The sequence below is a fragment of the Sebastes fasciatus genome, chromosome 12, assembly GCF_043250625.1.
Source record: "Sebastes fasciatus isolate fSebFas1 chromosome 12, fSebFas1.pri, whole genome shotgun sequence".
NCBI classification, from domain to species: Eukaryota; Metazoa; Chordata; class Actinopteri; order Perciformes; family Sebastidae; genus Sebastes; species Sebastes fasciatus.
This window is the reverse complement of record NC_133806.1, coordinates 7,368,312-7,387,343: the sequence shown is the minus strand read 5'-3', so window position 1 is coordinate 7,387,343 and position 19,032 is coordinate 7,368,312. Positions and strand designations below refer to the sequence as shown.

At 41.2% G+C, this 19,032-nt stretch overlaps 1 protein-coding gene across 1 annotated transcript; it reads left to right on the top strand.

Moving 5' to 3' along the window:
- Positions 1–5,257: 5,257 nt before the first annotated feature.
- Positions 5,258–15,256, top strand: meox2a (mesenchyme homeobox 2a). The gene is made up of 3 exons (XM_074652929.1): positions 5,258–6,204; positions 10,607–10,779; positions 14,305–15,256. The coding sequence occupies exons 1-3, from the start codon at positions 5,652–5,654 to the stop codon at positions 14,521–14,523; spliced, it is 945 nt and encodes a 314-aa protein (XP_074509030.1). The 5' UTR covers positions 5,258–5,651; the 3' UTR covers positions 14,524–15,256.
- Positions 15,257–19,032: the final 3,776 nt, after the last annotated feature.

Genomic DNA, 19,032 nt, shown 5'->3' with positions numbered 1-19,032 from the left:
CTGTAAATCTGCAGCTAGAGTCTGAAAGGAAATGAGCGGCGACGACAGTTTCCTCGCCGCCTGCAGATGTTCGCCTCAACACTGCAACGCTGTCACTGTTATTAGGCCCAGGATGAAACCTAGGAAACATGTCATTTATCTCTGAAGCTCACGCTCAGATGTTCCAGACACATTATGAAGAATTCCAAGTTTTAAAAAGTTTGAATTAATGAGTCAGGTGGTAGAATTAATCTTTCTATTTGAGTATTTGATCTTATTATAGAGATTATTTTGTCCTCAAACACATCACCTACTTGTAATGAACTTCAGATGATATCCTGTACAATTTAATTCTAACTTTCAAGCCAGCAGACAGAAGGTGGAAACATTATATCCGAAGAGAATCAAAAATTTTCCATGAAAGTCAAATGGTTTTAGTGCAGGTTTCTGTTTATTTCTCATCATGCCGACCTAATAATTTAGGATATATTGGGTTTCTAATTCTAATCCTACTGTACTTGGCGACATGCTTTATATATCATGAGAGAGGCTCACTCAGTGTTATACGCTCTGAAATGTTTCCATATTAGCAAAGAGTGGATTTTTAAAAAGAAGAAAATGTCTAATAATGATTACACACACACTGGGTCCTTTTAAACGCTCATATTATAGTGAGAGGCCGAGAGCGACATCAAAGCTCTCTGCTATAAAGCGTATAACACATCAGGGGCTGTTAAATTTAGGGAAGTGAGTGCAGTGAGATTGGCAATGAAATGTTATCATACGCTTTCTTACAGTTGTACATCTTGTGCTATTATGCTGTTATTATTTTCTAAATTATAATTGTCGTTAATGCTTCTGCTTACTTATCAAATGCAGGTTTTAAAATGCAAAATCTTGTCACTGGTTCCTGTTTTAACAGTCTATTTTTGGGTATTTTAACCCTCCATATTTAGCATTTATGAGCATTTAATATATGGTTTGTAAAACACTATATAATGTAATTGTAGAAGTTTAAAAGTCTTTATTAATATACATTTTTTTTCTTCAATAATAAGGAACATCAGATGTATAGAAACATAAAATAAAGCCTGAATGATTGATGATTGTTCCTCCATATTTTGCTATTTTCCCTCACCCATTGCCAATGCAAAAAGGATTTTAAAAAATTAATAAATTAAATAACAATAAATCAAATAAACATTAATGACAGTAATAACAATTATACGATAAATCCCTTTTTTTTTTTTTACAATTCTAAACACTCCCATGAAGATATAACTTATATTATAATAACTGTGTTTTACTATATTGTCATTAATTATCAGTTTATACACAAACACTTATATCTGCTCACATACATTATATATAAACATTTATTAAACGTTTATATTCTGCTGATAAATCCAAAATAAAGTGACTGAAAGTAAAGAGTTACTGTTAGTTTCATGTTGTAGGAGCTTTAAAGGCAACACATTAAGGCCGCACTACTTTTCTGTGGTGTTATCTTTTCATTAAGTTCTGCAAAAGTCTATCAAGGCCGTAAGAATATCACATCTCTGCAAAAAAGTAAAACCCAGGAGTGCATGTTGCTTATTCTCCAACGATACCCAGAGCGTGCAATCTGTAAACTTGGCAGTGTCATGTTTGTTTTGCTGTAATCCTTCCTGCCCGTATACGTGTGACTGACAGCCACAGGTTGAGCAGCACGTCTACCTTCACTTTCTGTCTACGGTGGTGAAAACACACCAACCTGACCTCGCCATCAGAAACACATCTCTCCTCTCCACTGACTCCTTTTTACGAGTTACACCTCCTCGCCGTTATAACCTCTTCACCTGTTTTTATTTTCCTCTTCCTCTGACATGCCATCACATAAATGACAAATGTGTGCTTTTGGGTGCAGGTAGTTTTAGAATGATGTCATTGATGGTTTGTGCCAAAATTTTCACAATATCTACAAATGAGACCATTTTCACGTACAAATAAAAATGGATCTAATTTCATTCAGACTGAAAAAAAGCCTTTAAAACAGCATTTACACCATCATGGGACACTGAAACTCTTCACTGAATCCAAAATAATAACATTTATTTTGGGGTTTAGTTCTCTTAACCATCATCCTACCAACATATTTAACATACAAGGGCTACCAACTTAAGAATAAACTACTGAAAGAAACAACCATCATTGCAAAATGTAAACTTATGTCATCTGAGAAAGAAAAAAATATTATTATTTTAGGAAAGTTGAAGTTAATTTGCATATTGTGTGAAACGAAAATAGATGAGGAAATATGTATCTGTCTCCTGAGTGTCCCTATACCCCCCTGATAGTGTGTGAAACTTTAAATTAGAACCCATGGCAAACATTTTATCTATCTATTCAATTTCAAATATAATTTATAATATTTCATATAACTGCATAGGCTGCAATTGGGTGCAGGAAACAATGATTTGAAGTCATTAGGAACAAATTGATTGACAAAGTCATGAACAATTGGAGTGATAGAACAAAGCATCTCTGAGATATGACAAAAAGTATACTGAACCTCTGAGGTCGGTACGGTACCCCAGTTGGTGGGATGAGACATTTACACCATTATGAGACATATGAAACTTCGCTGAATCCAAACTAATAACATTTATTTTGGGGTTAGCAGCTCTTATCTGTCACCCTACCAACATATCCAACACACTAGGACTACCAACTGAAGAATAAACTACCGAAAGAAACAACCATCGTTGGAAAATGTTAACTTATGTCTTCTCAAAACAGTTATGTAATTATGTAATCATTCTTATTTTAGGAAAGTTACAGCTAATTTGCATATTGTGTAAAACAAAAAGAGGAAATCTGTGTGTGTGTGTGTGTGTCTCCTTCAGAATGACTGACAAAGTGTCCCTAAAAACTGCATAGGCTGCTTTAATACATTTGTAATTAAATGTATCATTTAAAAAGCACATTAGAAAACAATGTTATGAAGTCATTGGGAACAAGATAATTGACAAAGTCATGAAAAATTGGAATGATAGAATAAAGCACCTGTGAGATATGACAGAAAGTGTACTGAACCTCTGGGGTCAGTACGGTTAAATAGGAACCACTCGTATTCAGTGTAGGGAAGACAAACAGAGCTACACTATAATGAAAAAAAAAAAAGAATAAAATGTGTAAAGAAAATACAATTTAATAGATATCTGTTATGTGGAACTTCAAAATGAGCGGGTGACACCACGTATTTTCACTATAAAAGTAACCCGTTTTATATGAGTGTAAGCCACACAAACACACACTAATTCACACAGTGGGATATTTAGGCTCATATAGCCCACGAGGGGCGAAGACTGAAAACACCCCCACAGGCCATCACTGCTGCGAGACATGCAGCGACAGGATTGGAAACACGTGTGTATTAATACCTGCTCGAGGCCTCAGCTAACCTGCTAATAGCCTTAATTTGTAATGTAAACAGTAGAAGAGTTTGACACTCACTCACCTAAGGTGCTTTCCTCTGCTGTGCTGCCTCTGCTGCCTTCGGAGGCTTTGGAGGGACTGTGTGTGTGTGTGTGTTGGAGGGGGGGGGGGAGCGACAGCCAGCCTCCGCCATGATATCTGTTAAAGTCATTTTCTCTCAAAGAGGAATTAATTTCCTTTCTCAGGCGGCCCACAGCGCCTGTGGCACAGTCCACCCAGATCCCCAGAGTGTGCAGTTATTGTGACTGTCCATCTGTAAAAAACCCGCTGCAACGGCTATACACTTATAATTTCTTTTATATATTATTTGATTTTAATCTGAACTATTTACCATAAACACTATACAGAATTAGTCACATTGTGGCTTTGAATTTTTCAGATTTTAAAGATGTGTGTGAGGTGATTATTTAGCTTTAATTTTTAATAAAACATTTATTTATATTATCTTAATTATATGTGGAACTTCTGTATAAATTATACAAGCGAGAGATTTTAAATTGCAAAGATTAAAACCAGATTTTTTTTAATAATTTTCTTCATAATTTCCCCATTAAATCAATTACAGACCAGGATTATTTCTCATTAAGTCTGTCTTTGTATCAGAAGTTATGTTAATGAGTTTGAGGGCAAATAAATCCGTTTTAGTTTTATTAGTAATAAAAGTAGTAAGAGAGAATAAGAGAAGCCGAAGCAGAGACAACTTTCTTCTTCCACTCCCGGCTGTTTACCGGCTTTTTATCCCTTCTTCACTTCTGGAAAATGACACTTTTATAGCCAGAATGATGAATGTGAGGGCTGACAATGTGTGATACGACTGTTTGATGTATGTTGAGGTTGGAGGTGGTTGAAATATTTCATCTTATACAAACTCATAAACCATATCCGGGAGGAATTTATTTCTGGTCACTCGCGACGCTGCAAAGATGTTATTTTCTGTCTGCGTGTACTTATTTTAAATAATGACAGAAATTATCAAAGGTTCGGTTTCACTGAAGACTATTGTGTCGAATGTTGCCACGGTAATTAATGGTCATTTCAAAAGCCAACAAATGTGGTGTTTGGGACGCTGTTGTGAAATGAAAGCTGTTATTTCGACTTCAAGACCTCACATCGAAGGTCAAGCTTGTGTATTTGGGTTTGACGATGTGAGGTGTTTCATTTCAAAATGAGATAAAAATCATATGTCAAAGAAAAACCCACTCCTATAAAATGATTGCTTGCACTAAATTAAAATGAAGTGTGGTTGTTTTTTAAGAGTAGTAGGTATAAAATGTTACCCCTCATTTCGGACTGGACCCTTTTTGCACTGTAATGAAAGTTTTTTTTTAAGTTTCTTATGATTGTTTTGGAATAAAAACTTGTTTTTTAAAAGTAGTGGAGAGTCACAGACACAGGGACTGAGTAGCTCTTAACATCAATGTGCAAAGGAAACCATTAGACGCCTTCTTCCACAAGACTAACAGTATTTTAAAGGGTCAAAACTGACAAAGACGGGGCGACACGCTGAGTTAACCCCTGACACCTCGCCTCCCCTATCCCCCCCTCACCCCCCCAGCCCCACCCATGAACCATTAAGGCTGTTTTCTTGCAGGAAAAAAAAAGATGGCCACCGGAGGTCAGATCCAAGTCCAAAATAAATTGCCCTCTTTCCTGAGGCTCAGCCATTTTAATAGTACAGATTTATTGTGCTGTGCTTTTTGGAGGGTGATCATATGTATGTGGTCAGTAGCGCGTATGCAGTCTGTGACCCAGCCTCCCTCTCACGTTACACCCTATTTATAACATCCCCTCCGCCGGCTCCCCTCGTTCTGCAGTTCCTAGTAGGAACCACCTCCTGCTCCCAGCCTCGAGCTCCAGTCCCCCAGATCCTCCTGACATCTGAGAGGCTCTGCTGCAGCTTATCCTGGGCTAACTGTTTATCCTGTACAGCCTGGCAACTGGCCGCACGCTCCGGATTACCACAGGACACCCATTTCAAAACACACTTTGCGTTCTGCTCTGACTAATCCAGAGTATTTGAATTTTTTGTAAACTGAAGGAAAAAGTTTTGGGATAGTCAAAAGAAGGAAAGAGAGAAGCATCTTGGATATGTGCTTGTGATTTTTTTTTTTTTTGGTTGATTTAGTAACTTTACCCTCTTTTACTTGCCCTTCTCACCTTTCCTGGAGGGCCGTGTGTGTGTGTGTTTGCACGCGATGGATCACACACTGTTCGGCTGCCTGCGGAGCCCCCACGCCCCGGCGCAGGGCCTGCATCCCGCCTTCACCCAGTCTCCCCTGACTCTGCACGGACGCTCGGACCACGTCTCCTACCCCGACCTGGCCTCTTCGTCCTCCTCCTCCTCCACCTCCTCGCCCTCTCCCTGCATCATCTCCAGCTACCAGGTGGACGACGGCCTGTTTCCCGGGCAGCACCACCACCACCCTCACCGCGGCCACCTGCCCTCCCAGCAGCATCACCACCCGCCTCAGCACCATGCATCTTGGCATATCCCACAGATGCCGTCACCTGGCAACGGCACACGCCACAACCTTTGCCACCCGCACTCCCACTCATCCCATGACAGCGGGCTTACAGCCCCAGACCTGGGCCACCCTGGTGGGCCCAGTATGTGCGCCAGCACCCCCAGTCTGGGCATCGGCAGCACCCCCACAGGGGCCTCCTGTGTGCCGGCAGACTTTGGCAGACAGACTCTGTCACCTGCTGAAGCCGAGAAGAGGAACGGCAAGCGGAAAAGTGACAGTTCAGGTAAGAGGAGCTGAGATCAGAGATCAGTTATTAACACCACTGCTCTCTAATGGAAGAGATTTTATTCCTCAGGTATTTTATGAATAAATAAGCTGATTGCGACACATGAAATTATTTCCCCAACATCTCTTTGTTCAGTCTTAGATAAACATCATCACATCAACATCAGCGTTTTAACAAATTCCAAGCAGAGCTCAAGAATAACACAGTTGTCATCCTGAATCTTTCAACAGCACATAACTGTTGAGATTTGTGCAGCTCTGATAGGAAAACAGTTTGTAGGTGTCGGCTGACTGCTGCGGCAGGCGGACTGAAGCGTGGAGCAAAGGCCACATCGTAACCGTGTGGGCACATCTGACTACTGGCATGTTTTGTTTAAAAATCACATCTGGTTTGTTGCGACACTCTTCAGAGGGCAGAGAATGAGGCGCACAGTAAAGAATGAATGTCATGGATTGTAAAAGACTACACCGGCGCCTCACGCCACACTAAACACCCGACACACGGACGCTTTTCAGCCTCTTTTCTTCTCTAAATCTAGCAGTTAAAATAAATCGCATGACATAAAATTGAATGATTGCAGATTTCAAGTATCTCTGTGTACTAATAGGATGTGATTTATTTTATCTATAAATAAATGCATATTTTTTTGTTTTTTTTACATTATTATTATTATTATTAATGATTATACATTATTTGTACACCACAAGTAAACCCTTATTATGATTACGTGTTACTCTGAATCACAGTCAGACAGATTTATAAAATGCATTTATGTTCATATATATAGTCTGTATGTTCGGTACAGTGAAGCGCACCAGCGATGTGAGCTTCAAGGCCACTTTTATTGTTTTTAGAAAATCTGTGACTTTGTAAAATGCGTGCCTCTCACTTTAAGGCGGGTGCAGGTGCTCTGACCTTGATCTCTTAAAAATCCCTGACCTGTGTGTAAAGTTTTCAAGGATAAACTGCAAATTATGAAGCTGCATTTTAAAGGCTTCACATTGTCCTTGAATTATATAACCTGTACATTAATGATAATATAACTAAAATTCTAACCAACAAAAAAAAATATGTCTTTGCACATTTATGAACAAATCCCTCTCACTGTACTCAAACACCTCCCCGATGACCTGTAGGACATTTCCAACCTGCAGTCACCACGATAATCAATCACGGCGTGACATACTGCCGGGGGTCAGGTCGCGGGAGTTCTCGCAGGGAACGTGATATTAGTGCGAGTTCTTAACTTTCCAGGGAAAGTGTGCTCGCCGTTCCTTCTGTCCATTTGAGGATTGCGGGCCCTCAGCGCCGATCCTGCACCCCTTTTAAAGGCCTCTTTGTGTGCAATGCAGCGTATCACCTGCACTTGACCACCGGCTGGTACTCCTGCATGTGATTAGTTTTTCGCTCAAGATGCTGGTGATCACCTCAGGGAGCGTGTTTTCCAGCTGTTGCTGCAGATCACAGCAAAATACTTTTAACTGTAATTAATAGACAATGTAACTGCACTGGAAATATGTATTTCTGATAATTTAGGTCATAAATACTAGAAAAAGTAGTTAAAATTCACATGACTCACTGATTTAGCAGGAACTCCAGATGTCGTTAAATTAAAGATTCATGCAAGACACAGAATATGCCAAAAATTATGTAACACACAGAGCTTTTCAAGAGCCCAGACGGCTTAATAATAATTCAGTTTTATAGTTCTGTCTGTGCTTAATGTCTAATAGAGCTTTATTATCCTCATGCAAAATGTTGCAATAGTGTATTTAATCCACAAATCCAACGCAGCACCTCCTATTTCCTTTCCTCCTTTGTCAAATCATTTGGAAACCGAGCCTCTGCCTCCAAATCCCACTTCCCCTGTAACAATAGTTACTGCATACTCATTACATGTGCTGTGCATTCCCTCCATGCTAACACCAATCACGCTGATTATTGGGGGCTAACTAGGCTGCTGACTCAATCAGCTGTCTAAATATCACACCGCTGCCAGTTGCATGAGATAGAGCCCCGGTTGGGTTTCACCATCTGGACCAGAAACTTGAGCGAAACCTGAAATTCAGATACAGAAATAATAACAAAAACCCCCGAGAGCTCATTTCCATGTTGGGTTTAGCTCAAATATGAAGCATCTCAACTCTCTGTGTCTAATACTCGGTTGTGATTGTTTCCTCAAGGAAGGCCTCGGGGTGTGCTAATGAGATGAGCCAGCTCCTTGGTATTTTGGGTGTCTAGTTTCTGCGGAACCTGCTCATTTTTTTGTGGTCAAGCTGGAGAGTTTTAGGGTGTCGGTTGGTGCGCCTTGCTGAGTTCACGGGTTATATTTGCTAATGCTGTCAAGGGAGTGGTCGTCCTTTTAAAAAGTTACTAGGTTTTCTGTGTGGAACAATAAAAGGTGCTTGAAGTCTTATTTTGTTGAGGCAGTGTTGTAAAAAAGAAAAGAAAAAAAGGAGGAGCGAGGTGCTGGAGGCCTCTCGCTGGCAGACACTTTTTCCTAAAAGAAGCTTTAGAAAAACATTGCGGATGTGTCGGTGCATTTGACTCCATTCTTGTGTGTGCCGCTGCAATATTATTTTACCAAAGGAAAATAAAACAAATCACAACTTTCGCTGAAGGAAAACACACAATTTTCCATCATGAGAGAAAAAAAAAATGTTTTCTGTCCTTTCTTAAGAATAAGACATTAATTTGTGGGGGTCCCTCCTTGCACAATAACTTCAGTTCATTTGGGAACCCTAAATGACGTGCCCTGTCTGGGTGCGCATATTTTTTTTCGCATATTATTCCTCTTTTTTGTGGAGAGATGAAAGTTACAGCGGGGACCTAATTGCTGTGGTGTAGTGGCTGTGTCATAAAAGCCTGCCGCTCGTTTTAACTCCAGGCCTGCTGGTCTGAACCAGCTGGCTGTGTTATTCTTTTATTTCTCTTTACACAATGTCTGTGTTTACCAGAGAGAAAGAACGGCTGAATACGTCTGAAGGGCCGCTTCAATCAGCCACACACTGTTTAGAGCGCTCGGGTTGGAAATTACAGGGAGGGGAAAAGGCGAGGTCAAAGGGGAGTCGGACGCAGCCTGCGGGTCAAGCAATGATCTGGTTCATTTCATAAAATTCATGTGGGAATTTTTTGCATTTTATATATTTGTTTGTCCTTGGCTCTAAAACGGTTCAAGTGCCACACAAATATAACTTTTGTAGAGCAGTTTCAGTTTACCCCTCATCTTCTCTTCAGCCTCTCAAGGGAGTTATTTTGTTCTGAAAAAAACACACTTAATTAGAAGGAAGATCGTCTTTCTGACAGAAAAGCCGGACCGACGGACGTGGAACTCTTAAAAGGTGTGGAGATAGTTGTTCCTCTGACGTGGCTTCAGGCTTCGCACCATTTGTGAGTCTGGCTCTGGGCTGCAGGACTATTTACAGTTTGGCTTGATGCAGGCCTGCTGGATTAACACACACTACAGAACAGGACCGCAGATGAATTAGCGTGCAATCACTGCTGCCTTCAATGTGCAATGTGCAAGTGAAGCGCGTCCAACAGAGAAACCACGAAGGCTGCGCACAATATGAACGTTTTGAAGGGCAAATTAAGCGTGCATGTTTTCTTCGGAGAATGGAAATAACAAAACAAAAAACTTTTTTTTTTCGGGGTGATGAAGTGGAGATGACAAATGCTGGAAATTTTTATTTTTTGCATATGTGTATCCCACATTTTTCTTAATAAAACGCAAAATATGATGCAATTTGCTACTCACACATATATTTTTAAATTTTCATTAAAAGGTAGCACATCAATTATTCATAAAATGTTCCTCAGCAGTCTATCTATAACTTTATCAGTTAATATTTTATGTCATCTAAGCTTTTGTGTTCATCTCGGAAATGGAAATGTATTGTTTTACTGTCTGAAATCTGCAAAGAAAATGTGAATCCAAACATACAAAGCTGAAAAAGGAAAGAAAAACACATTTTGCAAATATGGTACCGGAGCAGCCTGTGAGTTCTTAAATAAAAAAAAGAAACTAGGAAATATATTTCATGTATCATGCGAAGCTGCTTTGTTCCATATCTTAAAAAAATAATCCTCAGATTCCTTTAAGACTAAGACAAATTAAACCCATGTTGGCAGTATAAGAGCCAGCTGCTGCCACAGTCAGACACACATGTGCAGCCGCCCACGAGTCCTTCCAGCCACTTAAAGTGTTCATAAACAATGACTGAACAATAAAGTATGACTGACAGCTCCCATTGTTTCTCTTACCTCGCCTCTTTTCTTCCCCTGCTGACTTGCACCTGCCACATAACATTTGCTTTATTTTTTATTTTTTTATATATATATATTTTTGTTGCATATAAATCTGAGTGGAAACAGAAACCTGTGTGGTGTTTGGTTTCAGAGTCCCAGGACGGGAATTACAAGTCAGACGTGAGCAGCAAACCCAGGAAGGAGAGGACGGCGTTCACCAAAGAGCAGATCCGAGAGCTGGAGGCCGAGTTCGCCCACCACAACTATCTAACCAGACTAAGACGCTACGAGATCGCCGTCAACCTCGACCTCACTGAGAGACAAGTATGTTCCTACCCACCGCAGCTTGTTTCCCCCTGGGCTCAGACATTAGTGACCCCCCCCCATTAGCACATTAATGCCATGTTGTGAAAACAGAGGCGGCCTCGGGACGACGAGGAGCCTTATTCAGCTCGCTACTGTGTTTTTGTAACTCCGGTGCTATTGTGCTCCAGATGTTGGCTGTGTGACGGGACTATCATATTCCAGATGTTCCTGTCTATTCTTTCAAGCGCGCCAGAGTCGAGGCAGGGAGACGGGTTGAAGGAAGTGCTGTCTAGCAAGTCACTTCCTCTCTCCCACTACCCCTGCATGCACAAATTGGTCTCAGAACGTGGGCCGGTTGCTGCACATGAAATAAATAACAGGAGACAAATGGTTGGGGGAAGGAAACGCGCGTTCAGCCTGTTGTTCTCTGACACCCGTTTGGAAGCTGTAAGTCACACTTAGTTGACACCTTGCCAGTGATATTTTTGCAGTGTGATACAGTGAAGATTGAATGTAAAGAACAGACAGGAGAGAGAAACCTGAGCGTTTCAAGTGATGCAAATCACAACTTGAGATCCCAAAGATATACATGTGTGAGCCTTAAGCCGCCCACACATGATCAGAGGTAAAATCGCTCTGCGCCGGCTGTGCCATTGTTTTCCAATGGAGGAGAACGGTGCCGCCTGACTAGGTGGAAGCGCTATACTGGGCGTGATCACCGAGTGCTGCGCTCAAAAGTTCCAATTATTTCAGCTTTGACCTCGGTTGCTGCTGAACTTTCAAAGCGCAACCAATGAGATAACAGCTGCAACTGTTCCCTAGAAACAGTGAATGGGAATTCCATTCACACTTTTTGATGGCATATTCATATCTGCGCTACGCTTTGCCTCTGCGAGGCTCTGTGTGCCCTATACCTCGTGGTGAGCGGAGCAAATTTCTTATCATGTGAGGGCAGTCAGAGGAGTAGGGCTGTCCTCAACCAAAGAAATTCTTAGCCGACTAATACTTGTATAATTTTGTCGACAGATCCGTAAAATTGAGTTTCGCACAAAGAATCACACCACTTTAAATCTTGTGTTTACCAGAGATGTGCTCATAAGTTTCTTGGAATTAAGTAATTCAGCATGAAAAAAACATAATAACGACTAATCTTGGTCGACTGAGAGGCAGCAGTCCTAGAAGGCAGTTTTATAGATCTTGTGTTTGTAAAGATTTATGTATGTCATGCCAAACTAAAAGGTATAAAGATTGCATAAGTCCATGCAAAACTACAAAATTTGCTGATGACTTTTCTCACTGTGGATTTAAAAAGAAAAAAAAAACTGGAGGAATTTATAACATCAGCAATCCCAGCAGCATCCCATTTAGTACCAGGGCCTTGCGTTTTACTGGGACACCTAAATGGAACGGATCCATCATTAATGTATATTAGTTACACCAGCTTTTCCTGCAATCACACATTAAAACGTCGGCCATGAGGAAGGTCTACAGGTCTCAAAAATGTCTAAAAAAAATGCCGGTAGCATCTCAGAAACTGAAACCATTTTGCTGCAGCTGGGAACGTCAGTAATGTTGTCAGGATTAGTGGTTAGGGGCTTCAGATAAAAGTGTCCATCTAAGGAATTCTTCCCAGGAAATAAAAATGTCTGCAAATGTGTATTTTAGGGCCTCTCAAAGTAATGCGAGTAGTAAACCTGCACAGTCGCATTTGGGTTCTTACTCAATCTGAGAGCAACTGGAAACTGTGACATGAGAAGTGATAAATGTATCAGAAATTGTGTCAGTAATCCTCTGCCTTTGCTTTGAATTACAAATCTTTAAAAAAAAACTTAGAAAGCATACTTCTCAATACCACCATGTCAGGCGAAACCCCATTTAACCCCACAGAACCACCAAGCACACAGCGTTTGCCATCGTGATTCCACTTCAGCCTTCGCCCAGACCGTTGCAATTCATCTTTTTGTGGCGTGAAGCAGCGTAAAATGTGCATGAAATCTCTTCAGCTCGTGCAGTTGTGTGTGACTTCAGTTTTGTCAGGGGCAAATATACAGCAGGAGACAGTAAGGTAAATACTGGCATTACGAAACAGTCGTCCCGCTGCACTTGATTTATCCTGCATGAGGCGTTTGGAGAAACTTTATGGATGTTTTATGTCTGTGTGGGCCGTGGGATATTTTCCCATCGTCGTCCACCTCGGTGGAGGTATGGGGTCGAACTTTTTGCACGTTTGGAGTTTACAACAACATTGGGGAAAAAAAAAAATTGGGATGAACATTTTAAATGTGTAAATATCGTGATGAAAACCCAGCTAAGTATGGTTTAAAAGTAAACGTTTTTTTTTTACTTTTACATTACATATATCTATTGTTTTAATTATATTTAAATGACTATATTTCAGTGTGAAGTAGGTTGTAATATAGTCATTGAAATACTGTTAAAACAATTGGTATAAGTAATCTAGACGCCACCTTTCAACCAAATTTAGCTCGGTTTTAACCTAGCAGTCTCAACTTGCAAACCACATCACACCAATTCAGTGCTTATTGTGTTATTTTAAGCATGTATATCATTATCAGTTTATGTTTCATACGGCCCACTAGTGCTCCATGGATCGGCAGTTCTTCTAACCTGGGAGTGCCAAACGTTTTCACACGTCAAATCTACTTTTACATTTTTCAACATCACAAGACCTACCATTCCCAAATCCCAGTCTCTGTCCCATGATGAGTTGCATAAAGCTACTGTGTCCATTTCAGTGATTTACCTTAAAGATTAAAATGGACGTTGAGTCTTTGCTGTGATGCGTTGTGATTTAACTGTGAGTGTCACTATCGGTGTAATATCAAGCAGTGTAGTAGGTACAGTGCTGGTGAGTGAGTCTGAATAGTGTGTGTGTGTGTGCACGTAAGCCTCAAGGATCACATGTTTGCTTTTGACATTAGAGCCTGGCATATATAAATGATCCTCTGCTGGACTCGCCTCTCTCTGCTGCTCTCAGAAAAAGGCCCCGAGGCTTGTAAAGAATCCGATGTGATACTCAGCACGGCGTACGCCCCTGACGTTTAAGACAAACGTTTGTGCTGTCAACTAACTTCCTGGCCATGTGACCGCTCGGTCCCCTCGGAATGACACTCCCCAAAAATAAACCCACCCCACCCTGCGTGAGAGCAGCGAGCCTCCCCCCTCCTCCTCCTCCTCTTCCTCCTCCTCCTCCTCCCTTCAGACGCATGTGTCGACACTCAGGGGGCCTCTGCTGCTACTTGACGTGTAAACCGTTTTAAGCAACAGCTTAATCATCAATCTGAGGGACGTAAATACGGTCGAGGCTGTTGAGTCAGGGAAAAACAGGTAGACGCCAAGTGGCAGATGGAACAGTACATCCACACATAATTGCTGCTGTAGCAATAGCTGCCAAACTTTTTAGAGAAAGCTGCTGTGAAGCAGTAAGGCTTCCTAATTGCTCCGTGATTGTTTTTGTGACTGTTTGTTCTCTCCGTAAGAGCAAATGAATTTGACATATTCTGTCTGCCTCACCCCGTATAGGTGAAGGTGTGGTTCCAGAACCGGAGGATGAAGTGGAAAAGAGTGAAGGGCGGCCAGCAGGGGGCGGCGGCTCGAGAGAAAGAACTGGTGAATGTGAAAAAGGGGACGTTGCTGCCGTCAGAGTTCTCTGGCATCGCGGCGCTCCACCACTCGACGGACTCCTTAGCCAATGAGGACAGTCACGACAGCGACCAGAGCTCCGAGCACGCTCACTTATGATGCCCAACCTCCCCCCCCGCCCCCACCTCTCGGAGGACAGGCCCTGCTCTGCCTCAGGACCGTCCTTAGAAGGACTGCTGTTTGCTGATTCGCCATCGTCATACAACGATGCTAAACAAGTGTACAAATATACCGAGGAATGACGTGTGGTAGATAACGCAGCCAGCATGCAGGCAAAATGTAAATTTCAAGAGCTGAGCACATAAAGGAGGATGTTGACGAATTTCAAAGCGCCATTGGTTAAAAAAAATGTCCTTGATAAAAGCCAAATAATATAAATATTGAAGTTTTGGTTCACACAAATTCACTTTCGTAACATTTTGGAAATCCGACATAGTCAAACTGTTGTAAACATTCCATGTTGTGTGCCTCGAGAGAAGCTTTGATTTGCACTGTTGAACATACAGTCTGCACCTCAGTCAGTTTCTATACTGTATAAAATGTAAATTACGATGTAATTGAGTTATTGATCAAATCAAGTGCCAGGAAAATCAAATTTTGCCTAGCTAATATAAATGATCTGTAAATACTTCTCTGTATTGTTTTACCTTAACAATAATTTTATACCCACACTATTCAGCTCACTTCAGCTAATAAACACTGACAGTTCTTTAGTCAACACTTTTCTGCCTGGAGATGACATTTTGTAAACAAATCTGAAACCTGAAACAAGTGTTTTATGAAATCCTTTCAGGGACAGTTGCAGATCGAATAAAATTTAACCAGTGGTAAAATGGAATTCAATATGATTCAATTATTATTTTTTTTTCATCCCTGCAGCCGTCCATCCATATGTGTGTGTTGCATGGAGTGAAGCTGAAATGAATTAAACATCTCAGAGAGTGTAGAAAGCTGGTGATGGGGGTGCATGCTAAATTCACCTTAGCCTCGGGGCAGGGTCGGGACTCCTGCCAAGACTCGGAGAGAGAACCCGCAAAGGATCGGATTCTGTTACAAAATCCAGTTGAAAATAATTTCTTGACTTGATCTCATCTTTCACCACATTGTGATTGTGCATTCTAATTTTTCTGAGGAGGCACCTCACACGGCATGTGAGGTTTTTAATTTTCTTTTTCTTTCCCCCCCAAAGCAAACCACAGGATGAATGTGATCCTTTTCTGTTTACATTGCAGCTGAAATTCAGTGCAAAGTACTCACAATTATGGAGGACACTTACCTCTTCTACTGGGTCTTAATAATCGAATGCGTGCACAATATGAGCCCGGTTACCACAGACTGTAAACTTACTCATATATACAAGTATAACTCACAAGACATTCACCTCCAAGTATGGTCTTCCCACTTCACCTGCAGCGACCAACTGCTGTCCAACTCCTGATTCTTGCCTGTTAAATAAAAAACAACATAAAATTAAGCAAATTTTGCCTAAAACCTTCAATATGTGCATTTAATTTCATGAGTGAAGAGAGCTGTTCTGCTTTAACTACTGACCACAGACTGTATATACGAAGTGGACGTAGTCACCGTGACGTCACCCATAGAGTGCTGCAGGCATGACGTATTTTTGTCGGCCAACCAGGAAGTTAGCGTCGCCCTGGTTTCCCTCAACAAAAAGCCAATGGGATTTTTCCATTGGGTTTTGGATTATTGCAGAAAATAAGCTCTGTTGCAAACACACGTTTATGATACTTATATGTTTCGTTCAGCAAGATAACCGGAAATACTAAAATGCTAACTCATTTCTGGATTGCAGGACTCATTCCTGTTGCACTCTATTGGTTTGTGGATTACCGTTTGAAGCTTCGAGTTTGGCATTTTGGCCGTCGCCATGTGGGCTTTTTGCAACCGAAAGTACAACCGAACGCTGAATAAGACATTTTTAGGTGACCAAAAACGTTACAATTAACTTTCCTGAACAGAAAACACACTGTGAAAGGGTTAAAGTTGTAAGACGAAAACACAAACAACTCCCAGACCGGACAACGCCGTGGTAGCGACCTGTCAGTCACAAGGTAGCCACGCCCTAAAGCATCCCCTGCTTTATGGTCTATCTGACTCTAAATGGGACCATAATTTACTAAATGAACATCATGCTGTATTGAAGAAGACTTGAAACTAGCGATTGAGACCATAAACTCATGTTTACAATGTTTACTGAGGTAATAAATCAAATGAGAAGTAGGCTCATTTTCTCATAGACTTCTATACAATCAAACTTCTTTTTGCAACCAGAGGAGTCGCCCCCTGCTGGCTATTAGAAAGAATGCAAGTTTAAGACACTTCCGCATTGGCTTCACTTTTCAGACCTGGAGGTTGCCCACTGCTGATTGACCTACAGGCCAGTGTCAGAGGGCCTGATGTATTATAACTGTATATAATAAAACACTGGGTTATGGTCTCTATCTTTATGATCTCCTTGATCATCAAAGTCATTAATGTTAGCGTTTTCTCCTGAAAGTAAATTGTTAACAATATAAATGGTGAGCATTCCGGTGGAAGCACAGTATTCGTGTCAAATGATGTTTGGACATTCATTAGACCCTGCAGTGTGTATCAGGCCGTGCCGTCATGAATCTACAATAGACTATTTTCTACCCCTGACCTTTCATGCCTTTAAACTGTCCTTGAATCCCCTCACCCTGCAAATAATCAGGCATCATATCTTCAATGTATCTGATTAGGTTAATCTACTGTGCAACGGCCCCTTTGTCACTTGACCTGTCTTACCAAAGAACAAAAACACGTTTTCTATATGAAGTTGTGTGTGTGAGTGCAGGCAAGTCTCCAGGGTCATCAGGGGGCACACTCTCAAGAACTGGTGCCCCAGATGTCCCAGGACCACTGCAATCACAGACTCACAGCGCTCTAAAGCAACCTAACACCCTGAGGGTGACCAGATGAGAATGGGTGAAATTTGGGACAAGGGAGTTAGGTGTGTGTGTGTGTGGCAACGGTGGGCGTGGCCTCCAGTATATTACATTCAGAGTCAACAAACAGCAGTAAAACCATGGATACATAGATACTGTGTCACAGCTCAGCCTTGCTTCCAATGTTTCCCAGTGGCCACTCACGGTATTGCAGCAACAAATCCCCATGTGGCCCAAAAAGCATTTTCCCCATAGATAGACCACCATTTTAAAAGAGACATTTGTAAAACATGTTATTGCAAATGGACTTGCACTTATATAGCGCTTTTTTAGTCTTCCGACCACTTAAAGTGCTTTACACTGTATGTCAGCATTCACCCATTCACACACACATTTATACACTGATGGCAGAGGCTGCCATGCAAAGTGTCAACCTGCCCATCAGGATCTAATCTAAATACCAGGACACCTCCAACTGCAAAATTATGACTTCTAGTATGCATTTTTGATCCATGGAGGTTTAGTATTTGTAAAACTTTCCTTGAGCCTAGAAAAGCCATTTAAAAATGTGCGACATCACAACATAAATACAAAATAGTCCTTAAAATAAGGAATAATCCCACAACATTATTTATTATTATAGAATAGAGAATATTTCAGAATATTATTATTATATTAATACAGAATATTTCTTACCGAAGCTTCGATGTAAAAAAAATGGTATCTGGCACAGATACCCTAGTTGTGTTTTCGTTACCTTAGAATGAGCCGTTAAAGGGAGCGGGTCCTCTTTACGGAACGGGCCGCCATGTTTCTACAGTAGCCCAGAACGGACAAACCAAACACTGGCTCTGGATAGGGACATTCACGTTTTCACGTCAGCCACCGTAGTTCTCCTACACGCTTGGCACATTGGAGAAGTTTCAGTTGGTTGCAATCTGCAACCTCACCGCGAGAAGCTGCCAAATCCAACACACTGCACCTTTAACTAATGCCGGGAACACATATCAGGCAGATTTTGAGCCAGATTCCCCCCCTCTCAACAATCGTCAGAAAAGCCCCGATTTTTTAATGGTTCTAAAGATTATCTTTCCAGATATTCCTGTGGTGTGAGGTATGTTAATACTGTTTTTTACATCCCTCGATCGGCTCTAAAGTCCATCCTGGCCGCACCGATTTGAAATAAATATTAAAAGATGTTAAATATTTATGATCAGATAGCCTGTTGTGTGTGGGGAAAGAACGACAGCCAATTGGGAACCAAGCTGACTGAAGAAGGCTGATGCATGAGCTAATGCAAAATGTGAAGCATTAAGTAGAAGTAAGATGGACTGGATTTGATTGTTGATTTGTGGCAACAATGCAAGTGTTTATTTAACGTGTCTCCATGACTTCATCCATCCATCCCTCGTCAACTTTCAGTACAAAGTCGTGCAAAAAGTAATATCGCTGTAATATTGTGTCTGTTTAAAACATGACAGAGGTCAGGAGGGAACTTCTATCCAGTAATAAAAAATAAAAAAAAGTACTTCATACTTTAGATACACAAGCATATTTTACACTGAAATCCATTATGAACACCACACAACAACTGGGAGTGTGTGACCATGAATAACTGGATAACTGGAGGCTGGAGCAGGAAAAGCCAACACTAGGATCAGCAGTGATTCATGGAGAGACC

Coding starts and splice junctions, on each gene's coding strand:
- meox2a (XM_074652929.1), top strand. CDS start 5,652: ATGGATCACACACTGTTCGGCTGCCTGCGGAGCCCCCACGCCCCGGCG. Junction 6,205..10,606: donor GCGGAAAAGTGACAGTTCAG/GTAAGAGGAGCT, acceptor GTTTGGTTTCAG/AGTCCCAGGACGGGAATTAC. Junction 10,780..14,304: donor TCGACCTCACTGAGAGACAA/GTATGTTCCTAC, acceptor CACCCCGTATAG/GTGAAGGTGTGGTTCCAGAA.